At 41.9% G+C, this 15593-nt stretch overlaps 1 protein-coding gene across 3 annotated transcripts in view; it reads right to left on the reverse strand.

Moving 5' to 3' along the window:
• Positions 1-15202, reverse strand: part of LOC144607816 (26S proteasome non-ATPase regulatory subunit 11) — a 52646-nt gene extending 37444 nt beyond the window's left edge. For all 3 annotated transcript variants that reach the window (XM_078424930.1, XM_078424929.1, XM_078424928.1), the window contains exon 1: positions 15068-15202. In XM_078424930.1, coding sequence (XP_078281056.1) covers positions 15068-15158 — 91 coding nt within the window. In that variant the 5' untranslated portion in view covers positions 15159-15202. The remainder of the gene's footprint in view (positions 1-15067) is intronic.
• Between the last annotated feature and the right edge of the window lie 391 nt (positions 15203-15593).

The raw sequence follows: 15593 nt of genomic DNA on the forward strand, positions 1-15593 counted from the left end.
TACCTGTCAGAAAGGGACAATGGATATTACAAAAGCAAATCGAAGGTATCACAAAATGCTGGAGTAACTCAGCAGGTCAGGCAGCATCTCAGGAGAGAAGGAATGGGTGACGTTTCGACTGAAGAAGGGTCTTGACCCGAAACGTCAGCCATTCCTTCTCTCCTGAGATGCTGCCTGATCTGCTGAGTTACTCCAACATTTTGTGATACCGTCGATTTGTACCAGCATCTGCAGTTATTTTCCTACATTACAAAAGCAAATGATAGCGTAAAAGTTTAAATGCATAATAATATGCTTCAGCTAAATTGGCACCAATCGTGTGGTGGGGTGCAACAGTGGAAAATATGGAATAATTCTATCCTGATCACTGTTGAAAAACTCGAGCATTTTCCCATCTACAGCATGTTTAAAATTTCAACCTCCACATATGTATGGACCCTTTGAATTATCAGTGAAAGGGACCAAATTTTAATAGCGTTTACTAGAACGTAAAGCATGCCTTGGAAAACAAATTGCCTTTCAAATAACTGAAATAGTGATAGGCCTGTTAAATAACCTATACATTGAACTGCTAAAATGGATAAAATAAAACTCAGCTTTAAAAATTAAGTTACATGCTGCTGAATTCTGTTCTGTAAACACACTTTGCCTTCCCTGGAGAGGTTTCGGTAGTTGTATGTGATACACGCGGAGGATTCGGCTGTTGAACCCCTGAAAAGTGAGAAAATGCAGCACACCTCAGAATAGCATTAAAAAATTTAGTGCCAGCAATCTTGAGATTTTGATATATTGTAGATTAGTGTATTCTGATTGGGCCAAGCTGCAAACAAAACAATTAAGCAAAAAATTGAAAAATAGGATTTAGGATCGCAGGAAGCAATAATGTCACTTTAACAACACAACTGTAAGTTTGTGGAGCAGTTTGTATACAATAACCATGGCCATATTTGCCATAATTTTTCCTCTGGTGCCACCTAGTGACCACAGCTTACAACCACACTGTTGTAGGTGACAGCAAAATAGATTTGAAAGCATTAATATGCTCATTGACATGGTCAAATAAAAATATTGCTTGCCAGAGAAAATGGTTATCAAAAATTACAGCAGGATTGATCAGTTGGGTAAGTGGGCTGAAGAATGGTTAATAAAGTTTAATGTTGGTAAGTGTGAGGGTTACACTTCGGGAGGTCCAACCAGGGCAGGACTTTTGCAGTGAATGGTAGAGGCTGGGGGAGTTTTATAGAACTGGGGGATCTAGGAATACCGATGTATGGGTTACTGGAAAATGCCTTCACGTGTAGAAAGGGTGGTCAGGAAGGCTTCTGGTCTATTGGCTTTCAGTCAGGGCATTGAGTATAGAAGTTGGGATATTATGTTACAATTGCACAAATGTTGGCAAGGCCACATATGGATTATTCTGTTCAGTTTTGGTCACTCTGCGAAAGGAAATATGTCATTAGCTGAGAAAAGAATGCAGAGAAGATTTACAATAATGTGTGACACAAAATGCAGGAGTAACTCAGCGGGACAGGAAGCATCTCTGGAGAGAAAGAATGGGTGACGTTTCGGGTCGAGACCCTTCTTTAGACTGATGACAGGGGAGTGGGTGGTACAGAGATAAAATGTAGTCGGAGACAGTAAGACTGGTGGGAGAACTGGGAAATTGGAGGGGATGGAGAGAGAGGGAAAGCAAGGGCTACTTGAAGTTAGAGAAGTCAATGTTTATGGCTGGGTTGTAAGCTACCCAAGCGAAATATGAGGTGCTGTTCCTCCAATTTGCGCTGGCCCTCACTCTGACAATTGAGGAGGTCCAGGACAGAAAGGTCAAATTGGGAATGGGAGGGGGAGTTAAAGTGCTGAGCAACCGGGAGATCAAATAGGTTTAGGTGGACTGAGCGGAGGTGTTCAGCAAAACGATCGCCGAGCCTGCACTTGGAGTCACTCCTGTATATCGGCGAGATCAAGCGCAGTAGTGGGTAAATGGAATGAGCTGCCGGAAGAGGTAGTTGAGGCCGTACAATAAAAACATTTAAAAGACACTTGGACAGGTGGATAAGAAAGGTATAGAAGGATGGGTTAGATGGGGCATCTTGATCGGCAGGGATGACCTAGACTGAAAGGCCTGTTTCCATGCTGCATGACTAACCAATTATGTAATAATGACAAATTTCAGACTCTAACTGCTTTTTGCTGATGTTGCCCAAGAGCCTCTACCAATCTTTCTCCATACTATGGATAGAGCTTCTGATTTGACTCCCAAAGTCCATTCCAGCCAAATACCAATTTCTTCTCAACATCTAGCTTATCAGAAATAACAACGAAGTAAAAATGCACTTTTAGCATCTGAAGGTGCCTGGTTTACAGAATGCATCAAGAAGAAATTCACAGAACTTGACTAGAAGAGCCTGGAGAAGTGGGAAGAGCTTAAGGAGTTACCTGTAAAAAGGAAATGCAAAGTTCCCAAGAGATTTTCAGAAACCTTGATCTGCTGGATGATTTATGGTATTGTGGACAGCGAGGAAGATTATGCAAGATCATAACAGAATGTACATCAGTGGGACAACAGACCAAGGAATGGCTGATGGAGTTTAATTCAGATAAATGTGATGTGTTGCATTTTGATAAGATCAATTCAGAAAGAACTTGCACAGTAAATGGTAGGGGCTTGAGAGTGTTGGAGAGCAAAGAACCAAGACTACAAGTGCATAATTCCTTGAAAATGGCGACACAGCTGGACAAGGTAGTGAAGGCGGTGTGTGGCATACTTGCCGTCATCTGTCAGGGCGTGAGTAAATCATGTTGCAACTGTACAAACTGTTGATGAGACTACACGTGGGAGTATTGTGCGCATTCTGGTCGCTCAACTATTGGAAGGATGTCATTAAGCTGGGAAAGGTGCAGAAGTAAGTTGTGAGGATGTTACTGGGACTGGAGGGTTTGTGTTATTAGGAAATGCAAGGACTTTTAGCTGTAGAAGCCAAGGGGTAACATTTTAAAAAAGGATATAAAAATCATGAGGGGATAAAAATCATCAACAAGAAAAAGGTAGATGGCCAAAGTCTTTTTCCCAGTGTAGGGTAGACTAAATCTAGAGACCATGGAGATGGGAAAGATTTAAAAACGACCCAAGGAGTAACATTTTTACACAAGGGTATATGGAACAAACTGCCAGAAGAACTGATAGAGGCAGCACAATTACAATGTTTCAAATACATTCGGACAGGTAGTAAATAAAATAGGTTTGGAGAGATGTGGGCCAAACACAAATAGGAGTAACCTATATAGAAATCTTGGTTTGCACAGATTAGTTGAGCCAAAGGGCCTGTTTCTGTGCTGGATGACTCTATAACTCTAATTATCAGTAGCATATCAATTAAGACAATATTTTGAATCATATATACATTACAAACGTAATAAAACATCTGCTTCCCCCACTCTTTATCAAAACATTCACATTTTTGTCACCATGACCCTGCTTTCAATAAACTCAGGTCACTAGCAGCCACATGGGACAGTCACTTGCTGAAAATTTACTTCTGCAACAAAAATACTTTAACAATGAACTTCAAATGCACATATTTTTTTAAACTGAAATATTACACTGTTTCTTTTCACCTGCTATCAATGGTACAGAAGTAGACAAAGGAACTCCAGATGCTGGCTTACAAAAAAGACAAAGTGCTGGAACAACTCAGCGGGTTAGGCATTTCTGGAGTGCATGGATAGGTAACTACTTAGGTTTACATACGCTTCTTCAGACAGACTGTATGGAGCAAGCAGAATACAATAAGGCTAACTGCAATCACATTTACTAAAGTGACAGTTGTAGAGTCATAGTTATATAGCAGGGAAACAGGCCTTTGGCGTGACTCATTCATGCCGACCAAGGTATCTAGCTGAGCTTGCACCATTAGTGGGCCATTCTTAGTCACGTGTGCGGCCAAAAGTGTGAAAAATTGTGGAATAAATCTCTTCCAATTCTGAAAGCATTACAGGTATATTGTTTTGTACTGTATATATGACTTATGAAGTTTACCAAGTAAAATTTTTATATGTTATGCTGACAATGTTTGTTTAGGGTCAGAGGTCAAATACGACTGGTCACGTGTGTGTGACCTCACATGTCACACGCCTTCGACAATTCCTTCGTCTTCATGGCTTGGTTTTTGCTCTGACATGCACTGTCAACTGTGGGACCTTATATAGACAGGTGTGTGCCTTTCAAAATCATGTCCAATCAATTTAATTTACCACTGGTGGACTCCAATCAAGTTGCAGAAACATTTCAATGATAATCAATGGAAACAGGATGAACCTATGCTTAATTTTGAGTGTCATAGCAAAGGGTCTGAATACTTATGTAAATGTGATATTTCAGTTATTTCTTTCTAATTACTTTGCAAAAATTTCTAAACACCTGTTTTCACCTCTTTAATCTGGGGTGTTGTGTGTAGATTGATGATAAAAAAATGAATTGAATCAATTTTAAAATAAGGCTATAACATAATAAAATGTGGAAAAAGTGAAGGGGTCTGAATACTTTCTGAATGCACTGTAAAAGTATTACAACTGGATAAAGTATTTATCCCACATAACTCACAATGCTGGAAGCCTTCTTTCAATTATGTAATAAACAGTATATTCAGCCATTTTTTAGGCAAATCACAAGTGACTGACAATAAATTGAGTGTATTACAGTTAAACCAAATGGAAAGGTAAATCAAGTGTAGGAAAGAACTGCAGATCCACAATTCATAATATACTTTATTAGCCAAGTATGTTTTGCAACATACGAGGAATTTCATTTGTCATACTGTCATAACGATAAAAAGCAGGACACACAAAATACATTTTAACATGAACATCCACCACAGGGACTCCTCTGCATTCCTCACTGTGATGGAAGGCGAAAAAAAGTTCAATCACTTCCCTTCTTTGTCCTCCAGCGGTCGGGGGCCTCTAACCTTCCGTTGACGGGACAATCTTGACTCCCGTAGCCGGAGGCGGGCCTTCCTCGTTGGGGCGATCAAGCTCCTGCATTGGTGGGGGGGGGAAGGAGATCTCAGCTCCTCCGCACCGACCGGGCAATCTACCCCGGGTCGGGGCTTGTTGACCTTCGTGCGGCTTGGAGCACCCGACTTCGGTCTAAACCTGAGACTGCAAGCTCCTTGATGTTAAAAGTCCGCAGGCCGCGGTTGGAGCATCGATCCAAGCAAGGAATCGCACGCTCAGATGGTAAGTCCACACCCCGCGGGGGCTCAAAGTCAGTCCTGGGCAAGGTCTCCAGCTCCACAATGTTAGGCCGCAGATACGATCCTAAAAACATTCGCATCTCCGGCAAGGTAAGAGATTGAAAAATATTTTCCCCGACCCCCTCATAAAACATTAACACAGACTTTAAAAACTCACCAAAAGTAACAAAATAAGGACGAAAAGGACAGACAGATTGTAGGCGAGACTGCCTTCGCGGCGCCACCCGGTGGTACTGATTTAAATCAAAGATAGACACAAAATGCTGGTGTAACTCAGGCAGCATCTCTGGAGAGAAGGAATGAGTGACGTTTCGGGTCGAGATCCTTCTTCAGACTTTTGTGTCTTTATCGGAAAGATAAATCACTTGGTCCTTCGCTTATTTTATTCAGTGGCTAAAAGCACTTTTAAAACAGATTTTAAAGCAGGTTAATGAAACAATCTGAAGTACTGTGAATCTTGGGTGACTGCCAAACAGGTGTAATATTTTGTTCGGGTTACTAACACGAGTTTCACAAAAAGTTATTGAATCAAATTCCATTCGTAGCTCAAAATTAAACAAAAACTGAGCAACTGCGGATATACACAACAGTGTTGAAGTAATAAGCGTGCTCTATATGGAAAACCAACTGCCAAAATTAAAACTTTTCTTGAGATTTTCACTAAAATACACGAGTTTTCTTTGTTCAACTAATGTCAATACATATGGGGAAAATTGAGGAATTAGGAAATGGTCAGAAACAAATAACCTTGCACACCTTTTAGTCTTGAAAATTAAGGACTTAGTTTAAAATGTTTTACCACACCCTCATTAGGAACATTCAAAATATAGGCTGGAGTTTGATCCCTAGGCCACAAAGGAACTATTCAAACTGTTACATATTAACATTAAACCTACGACTAAATTTCGCAAACTAACTTTTGCTTCTATGTGCCACAGTAAACTTGAGAATTATCTGTTTTAAATTTTGCAAATAAAATATCTCCACTCTAGGTTCATCTGGGCTGCCAGGCCATCTGAAGCACATCCTTGCAAGACCCAGTGCTTTCTGCATTGTGCAAGGGAAATCTTGCATTGGAATGCTTAAGTGATAATTTCAAATGATACTCCAGGAGAATAGTTTAGAGAAGTTTAGAGAAGTGAAAGAAGTCCATAATTAAATTGTAGCAGATATACCAAAGAGCATCTCAATTAACTACTCAGTAAAATTAGGAACTTCTTAAAGTCTCTCAACATCATCAGAGCCAAACAGATACAAAGAACTCTGATTTATCTCAAAGGTAGACACAAAATGCTGGAGTAACTAGCAGGACAGGAGCATCTCTGGAGAGAAGGGGTGATGTTGCGGGTCATAGAAACATAAAACATAGGAAATAGGTGCAGGAGGCCATTCGGCCCTACGAGCCAGCACCGCCATTCATTGTGATCATGGCTGATCGTCCCCAATCAATACCCTGTGCCTGCCCCCATATCCCTTGATTCCACTAGCCCCTAGAGCTCTTCTTCAGACTCTGATTTATCTGAGACCCTTTTCAGACTCTGATTCATCTCACATTGACAACCTGACCACGGGGCACATTTCTCTGGCTAATTCTAGCAGCTCTAAATAGGACCTGTCTTTAGTCAATTCTTGCTTAGAAAATGTCCCTTGACATGCAAGATTTGATCTGTAGTGTTCCATTATGGAAGTAGGGTTAGTATTGTGCAAGCCAATTCAAGAACCTGAAGGTTATAGCGAGGTAGCTGATCCTGAATGCGATGGCATGGGACTTCAGGCTTCAGTACCTCCTGCCTGACAGTAGCAAGAAGCAGGACATGGCCCAGATGTTAGGGATACGATAATAAATGCCATCTTCTCGAGTCTGTGCCTCATGCAGATACTTCCAATGGAGGCAGTGCCCATAATGGACTGGGCTGAGTCCATTTCTCTCTGCCGTCTCATGTTCTTCTGCTTCATAAATCCTGTACCAGGCCAAGATACTTTCTTTGGTGCATCTGTATAACTTTGTTAGTGTTGAATCTCTTTAAACTAAGAAAGTAGAGATCTGATGACAGCCTCAGATACGGATATCAGAGTTGTCAGGGGCTGTGGGGGCTCATGTAGGTGCCGTGTGGGTCTTAGATGCAAAGTAACAATCAGAAAAAGACATTTAGTGTTTTTTCAATAGAAGATATTCCATCTGTAACTTCAGCCTAGAATGATATTATCTGTTCACATATGTGGCAGCCTTTAGAAGATCACACCTGAACTTCTTGTATGACTCTGGATCGTCAATCCTAAACACCACAGTTCTAGTCCTTAGTGGATTATAAATCTCCTGGTTTATCTGGGGCTTCTGAAATATTTTTTGTAGGTGCACACTCGTCCATGCATTTCTTCATGAAGTCAGTGACAATTGTGACATACTCAATCAGGTCTGCTGACAAATGCTGACAGTCCCAGAAGCGGTTTTCTGCCTTCCCATGACTTGCTTTTTCAGTCTTTGTTGTTTGGAGGAAGAAACAACAAAGCCAAATGGTTTCTGAAGTGTGGGCAAGAATTGGAGCAGTAGGCATCCCCGATAGTGGTATAGCAAGTGGTTATCTGTGGATAGGGACTTGGTATCTGCTGACCATGCTCAAGACGCTGCTTATGTACCAGTTCACTTTGCAGAATGATGGCAACAGTAAAGCCATAAGGACTTTGGAAGCAATACAGCCACAAAAGTGTGTCTGCATACAATCTGCAAGAGGTGCAGCCAGGTCCCGAGCTATCTAACCAATAACCAAATGAGAATTTTTACAGACTAGCAAACTTGTGTGTTTGAATGGTACAATGCAATTACAAATTGTCTTATAAATTCTGAATATAGAGAAACTATTTTGAATTCGCTAATACAAAGATGCTGGTGATGGGATGGTGGGAAGGAACGTATTGAAATAATGGTGTCACAGAATGATTACAAAAGGATTACAAAATCCATAGTTTAGTGCAAGAGAGGTCAAGCTCTTCTCACTCACCCTTTCTCCAGTAAAATCTTTCCTTTCGAAATTTATCAAGCCCCCTTTTAAATGTTACAATTGAATCTATCTCTACTACCAAAAGCATGGCAGTGCACGAGAGACCAGAGCACTTGCTGTGCAAATGCTTTTTCTCATGTCGCTTTTGACAATCTTCATTCTCTGTCCCCTAGTTCATGGCCATCCTGGGGAATAGTCTCCCTCCATTCATTCTGTAATGCCCTTGGAATCATTTTGTTACACAGGTAACCATCCCTTATTCCCCACTATATTTACATAATTAGAGTCCCTCAACCTTGTAATAACTTTAATAAATCTCTTTCACATCCTCTATAACATCGCTAGGTCTTTTCTGCACATGGCTTTGAAAACAAATTATTCCAACTGTAGCTGAACCAGCCTCTCCAAAGTTCATTATAATTTCTTTGTTCTTGTAATCTATGTCTCTGTAAATAAAGGCTATCCTACTTCTTTTTTTAAACCACTTTCTGAAGCTATTCTTCCATTTCCAAGAAGTTGTGCACATATGCATCCAGATCAATTTCTCTCCAAGTTCTATCGTATCGTATACCCCTTAGATATTGCATCAATTTAATTTGCTATCTATCGTCCCATAGCTCCAGCCAGTTTAAAATCTCTTTGAAGATACAAGAAACTGCAGATCCAGGAATTTTCTTCAATGAGCTTGCAAGCTTGTCATTTACTCCACCCATCTGCCAATCCAAACCTCCTCACCTGTATCCACCTAACAATTGCCAGGCTTTGTCCTGTCCTCACCGTGCTTTACCAACTTTCTCCCCTAATCCATTCAGTCTGAAGGGTCTCAACTTGAAACGTCACCTATTCCTTTTCTCCAGAGATGCTGCCTGACCCGCCGAGTTAATCCAGCACATTGTGTCTATCTTCCATGCTGCCTGACCCGCTGAGTTCTTCCAGCGCTTTGTATCTCCTTGGAGTGTGCTATCATCCTCTTTTCTGTTCACAACACTTCCAACTTGAGTCATGCTTAATTTTGGAAATCCTTGCCCAAATCAATAATGTATATCAAAGTATAACGAACAATGGTGTTCATTCCAAGACTCAGGGTACTCCAATGTACACTTCCCACCAGTCCAAAGAACAGCCTTTAAGTTCCAGAAAATGTGCTAGTCTGTTTGCACCAAAGTCTGAGCAGGCCAGATTAATAGTTTCACTGAAATAACTTTATAGATAACTTGAAATTTGGCAGGATGAGGAAAGTCCAAGGCTTCAGGATTATACTAATCAGTTGGTAAAATGGCTAACTTTTAATCCAAAGATAGGCAAAAAAAGCTGGAATAACTCAGCGGACAGACAGCATTTCTGGAAAGAAGGAATGGGTGACGTTTCGGATCGAGACCTTTCTTCCGACTATATAAGGGCAATGAGAGATGTAGACGGTGATGTGGAGGGATAAAGAACAATGAATGAAAGAAATGGAAAAAAGTGACGATGATAAAGGAAACAGGCCATTGTAAGCTGTTTGTAGGGTGAAAATGAGAAGCTAGTGTGACCTGGGTGGGGGAGGGATAGAGACAGAGGGAATGCCAGGGCTACCTGAAGTGAGTGAAATCAATATTCATAGCACTGGGCTGATACTGTTCCTCCAATTTGCGTTTAGCCTCACTCTGACAATGGAGGAGAAAGGTCTGTGTTGGAATGGGAAGGAAAATTAAAGTGTCCAGCAACCGGGAGATCAGGTTGGTTCACGCGGGCTGAGCGAAGGTGTTCCGCGAAACGCTCGTCCAGTCTGCGTTTGATCTTGCCGATGTATAAGAGTCCACATCTTGAACAACAGACACAGTAGATGAGGTTAGAGGAGGTGCAAGTGAACCTCTGCCTAACCTGAAATGACTGTCGTGGTCCCTGGACAGAGTTGAGGGAGGAAGTATAGCGACAGGTGTTGCATCTTCTGCGGTTGCTGGGGAAGGTACCTGGGGAGGGGGTGGTTTGGGTGGGAAGGGATGAGTTAACCAGGGAGTTGCGGAGGGAACGGTCTCTGCGGAAGGTGGAAAGGGGTGGAGATGGGGAAAATGCGGCTAGTGGTATGATCCCGTTGGAGGTGGCGGAAATTTCAGAGGATTATGTGTTGTATGCGAAGGCCGATGGGGTGGAAGGTAAGGACCCGGGGGACTCTGTCGCGACTAGGGGGATGGGGAGCAAGGGCGGAGCTGCAGGGTACCAAGGAGACACGAGCTAGGGTCTCATCTCTGATGGGAGAGGGGAACCTAAAGAATGAGGACATCTCGGATGTTCTAGTATGGAACACCTCATCTTGGGCACAGATGCGGCATAGACAGAGGAATTGGGAGTAGGGGATAGAGTCTTTGCAGGTAGTAGGGTGGGAAGAAGTGTGGTCGAGATAGTTGTAGGAGTCAGTGGGTTTGTAATAGACGTCAGTCACTAGTCTATTTCTTGTGATGGAGACTGTGAGAACAAGAAAGGGGAGGGAGGTGTCGGAGATGGTCCAAGTAGATTTGAGTGCAGGATGAAAATTGGTGGTGAAGTTGATGAAGTCCTGCATGGGTGAAGAAGGTAACACCGATGCAGTCATCAATGTAACGGAGATAGAGTTCGGGGATAAGGCCAGTGTACGTTAACATTTATATATATATATATATATATATATATAGGGCCAGTGTACGTTAACATATTCAAGATAATGGCTTTCAGGAGGACTTAATGGGTAGTACGTGCATAACAGATGGCAAGTTGAAGAACAAAGGACCTATGATTCACAAAATTCAAGGATCTTTGATGGTGACCGCATAAGGTGCTCAAGGTGATATATGGGCTGGAAACTCATACAGCATGGAAACAGACCCCAAGGCCCAATTTGTCCATGTCAACCAAGATGCCATTTTACACCAGTCCCACCACCCCACTTTTGGCCCCTGTCATTCTAAATATTTCCTATCTATGTACCATGCAAATGTCTTTTAAATGTTGTAATAGTACCTGTCTCAACTACCTCTTTGGCAGCTCAATCCATGTACTCACCACCCTCTGTGTGAAAAAGTTGCCCCTCACGTTCCTATTAAATCTTTCCCCTCTCACCTTAAACCTATGACCTCTGGTTCTTAATTCCCTACTCTGGGTAACAGATTCTGTGCATCTACCCTTTCCATTCCCTGCTTACAAATTTCTATAAGATCACCTCTCTTAGTCCTGTGCTCCAAGGAATAAAGTATTAGCCTGCCCAACCTCTCCCTATAACTCACCCCCCCCCAAGTCCGAGCAGCACCCTCAAATCTTCTCTGCACTCTTTCTAGCTTAACATTTATTTCCATAGAAGGGTGACCAAAATAGAACACAATACTCAAAATGTGGCCTCACCAACGTCTTGCACAACTGTAACATTGTGTTCATTTCTGGGCACCGTGTTATACGTAAGATGTTGTCAAGCTGGAAAGGGCACAAAGAAGATTTACGAGGATGTTGCCCGGTCTAGAGGGTCTGAGTTATAGGCAGAGGTTGAGTAGGCTGGGACTATATGCCTTGGAGCGCAGGAGGATCAGGGGTGATCTTATAGAGATGTATCAGATCATGAGAGGAATAGATGCACTGAGTTTCTTGCCCAGAGTAGGTAAATCAATGACCAGAGGACATAGGTTTACAGTGAAGGTGAAAAGATTTAATAGGAATCTGAGAGGTAACCTTTTCACACAAAGGGTGGTGGATGTATGGAACAAGCTGCCAGAGGAGGTAGTTGAGGCATGGACTAACCCAACATTTAAGAAACAGTTGACAGGTACATGGATAGGATAGGTTTGGAGGGAGATGGACCAAATGCTGGCAGGTGGGGCTAGTGTATCTGGGACATGTTGGCCATTGTGGGCAAGTTGGGCTGAATGGCCTGTTTCCACACTAACACTCTGGGACTCTAGGTGACAGATTCACTTTAAGAGCAGCTAGCATTCTAATATCTCCTCCTTATCTCTAATATCTCTTCTTTATCAATGGTTAAATCATTCACAATCATAAATGATTCTTTCTCTACTGAGACTACAATCGCATTTAAGTTAATGAATGTTACTGGCAGCACATTTTCACTTGTCATTATAATCTACCAATTGAAACACGAGTTTGGATTGGTAGTAATTTATGAGAATAAATGAACCAAATGGTTATCATGACAAAACAACAACTCTACAGATGTGCAAATTTATTCTGCTGCATCAAAAAGACAATTTTGGCAAAAACTAGCGTAATCAACAAATATGACACCAAACCCTGTGCAATGTAATGTCATTTTAGGCAATGCACTGGAGTACTAACTGCTTCATTTATAACAACGAATAATAGTACAAAAACCATGTTTGTCATTGGCGAATGAACATGCCTTGATTAAATTGCCTTAAATCAAACCTGAAATCAGTCAGCATTATTGATTTTGCAGGTGTTTTCACAAAAGGGCATTGCAAATTGAGAAGCACAAGATTCATAAAGGTGCACTTTAAAATCAAAATGCAGAGCAAAGACAAGAAGTTTTCAAATATCAAGATAACCATGCATGACTGAAATATTTAACTTGTATGTCAGTAACTTAGAATCAGGTTCATCCAAATAATCCAGATGAAGTTTGTGCTACATCATGTGCTGTATTGAGATATATTTTAAGAGGGATATGGGCCAAATGTGGGCAGGCGGGATTGGTGTAGAAGGGGCAGCTTGGTCAGTTGGGCCAAAGGACCTGTTTCTGAGCTGTATGACTATGTCTGTAGATAATGAGTCAATAACAAACAGATCACCAAGATAAAGAAGACCTATAAAATTAGATCATATATGGAAATATTTCAGGGATAACATGGTTCAATTCTATGCCATTTTCTGGACTATTAACCAATTTAGGAGTAAATTTAAAGCTTAATTCTCAACCTCTACTGCAAATCAGAATATTTTTCTGATTTATATTGTCCATTTCCAACTAATTTGTGCAAGTTATTTGTGTGATAACATGGGTTGTGTGATAACGTGGCCAATTCCAACATGCATATATTTCTGAATGATTGGAAAATTGTTGGAATAGGACACATCATAATTCATGAATCATTCACTTACATTAAAACTTAAGGACAGGTTATATCACAATTTACATCACATTCAGTATAGCCCCCATCTCGATAATGGCATGTCTAACACCCAAACATTTGTAGATCAAATTGTAACAATGATGAACCCAAAACAAGGTTAGCATACAACCTAAAACTATAAATAGTTGCTGTTAAGGTTAATATTTTATCAATTTCCACATACACCGGTAAAGACTGTATTTAATTCCCACTGAAGTTAATGGTGCCACAGGACAATCAACATATCTGATTCAAGCAAATGTTAGGCCCTATTCCAACCTCCATATCACACTAAATAAATAAAATTTGAAAACAGGTTGAAAGCTCTTGTCTCTTCCTTGACAAATCAACGATCCAGAAGGCACAGAACATATTCTGCTGAAGTGTCAAACTTCAACCATTCATCTTTCAAATGTTTCATTTCAATGGTTCTCTCCTGCATTATAGGTGTTTCATTTCAAATGTACCAAGCTTATGAATGATGGGAAAATCAGGTACTGACTGGATATTTCCTTTAGCATCCCCATAGACAATGTACATTCACTCTATCATACATAAATTATTTTACATGTATCATGTAAACACATGGTAAACACACCAAGGGTATCAGGGGTTATGGGGCAATGGCAGGAGAATAGGGTTGAGAGGGAAGGATAGATCAGCCATGATTGAATGGCGGTGTGGACGATGGGCCGAATGGCCTTTTTTCCTGCTGTTATGAACCTTAGAAAAAGGAAAATAAGGTAAAGTACTGAAATAACTCAGCAGCTCAGGTAGCATCACTGGTGAACATGGACAGGCGCGTTTCAGAGTGAAGGGTCCCTACCCAAAATATCGCCTATCCATGTTCTCCAGAGATGCTTCCTTACTTGTCAAGTTACTCCAGCACTTTGTCTCTTTTTATGTAAACAAGCATTGCAGTTTGCGTCTATTTAGAAAAGCAAGTTTTATTCTTTTTTGCGGTATCAAAAACCTCAAGGATGTACTGCATTTTATCATTCCAGATTGGAAAATTATTTCATATTTAAGTCAGTTCAGAATATTCAGTTACACTTCGATTCACACAATGTTGTTCTTTCATTCCCCTTCCAATGTTACGTTGTAATTAATTCCACCGACTGATCATAAATGACATGTCTGCACATTGTTACTATGACTCAGTACATTATCTGTTCAGTTTCTCGGCAACTATTCTTTGACTACTTTCTCACTTCTAAGTATTGCATTTTGATTGCTAATTACATGTTAAAAAGAAATTTTGGACAATTTCTCGTTGTGGGTGCTCATCTTTGCCAGTTGCTTATCAACCTGCGCTTGTTATTTTGAAGTTACTGTAGTAGTAACAGGAGAATCATGTGCGAAACCTCGTTGAACTGCAAGCCATGCTGGGCAGCTGAGCAGTTTCAAACCTCTGCCTCTGCCTGTCAGACTTTCCATTCATCCGCCTGCGGCTGCTACTTCTCAACTCGCACTCACGCCGCTCTGTTGCACTTTATCGGATGTCCTGCTGGTGAGTCCGAGTTGTGGGCCAGCTCGGTGTACCTGCCACCCCGGTGCCCGGGTAGTGAGAGAATGACTGTGTGTGGTGTAATGCCGACTAGGCCCAGCCCGCACTCGCAGTGAGTCAGCAGCGTTAGCCGCACGGCCCGGCGCCTCCCGCCTTGCCCCACGGCATCTGTGCCCCGCACCCTTCCGCCGGCCGCGGCCCCCCACCGCTCTCACTTACCGATACTATGCAGAATGTCTATAGACGCGTTCCGATCGGTGCTGACTAAGGACTGAGCCCGCTGGAACTCCACTAATGCCGCCGCCGCCATCTTTTTCCTCACCGACAATCACATCAACTCCCTCCCATCCGCCGCGCACCCTAACCTGCTAATCCCGCTCTGCGGAACGTTCCCTAACTGACAGTCCCGCGGCCTATCACACTCACCGCTGGTGACATCATTGCACCCAAAGGTCCAATTATCGTCTTCTGTGGGCGGGTCTAAGCTCCATTAAGGTTGCATGCACACGGGGCGGAGCAAATGCCATCGGCGTTCCCAAGCATGCGCAGTCTTTGTCGGTTGCGTTGTGGGTAATGTAGTTTTATTCCTCCCACATCAGAGAGGGGCACAGATAGGCTACCTGTGCCACTGAGTTACTCCAGCATTTTGTGTCGAGCTTCGCTGTAAACCAGCATCTGCAGCTCCTTCCTATATACAGGGGCATAGAGATGGGGAGAAACGAGGAAAAAAAGGGGTGTTTGTTAT

Source organism: Rhinoraja longicauda, chromosome 29, assembly GCF_053455715.1.
Source record: "Rhinoraja longicauda isolate Sanriku21f chromosome 29, sRhiLon1.1, whole genome shotgun sequence".
Classification (NCBI taxonomy): Eukaryota; Metazoa; Chordata; class Chondrichthyes; order Rajiformes; family Arhynchobatidae; genus Rhinoraja; species Rhinoraja longicauda.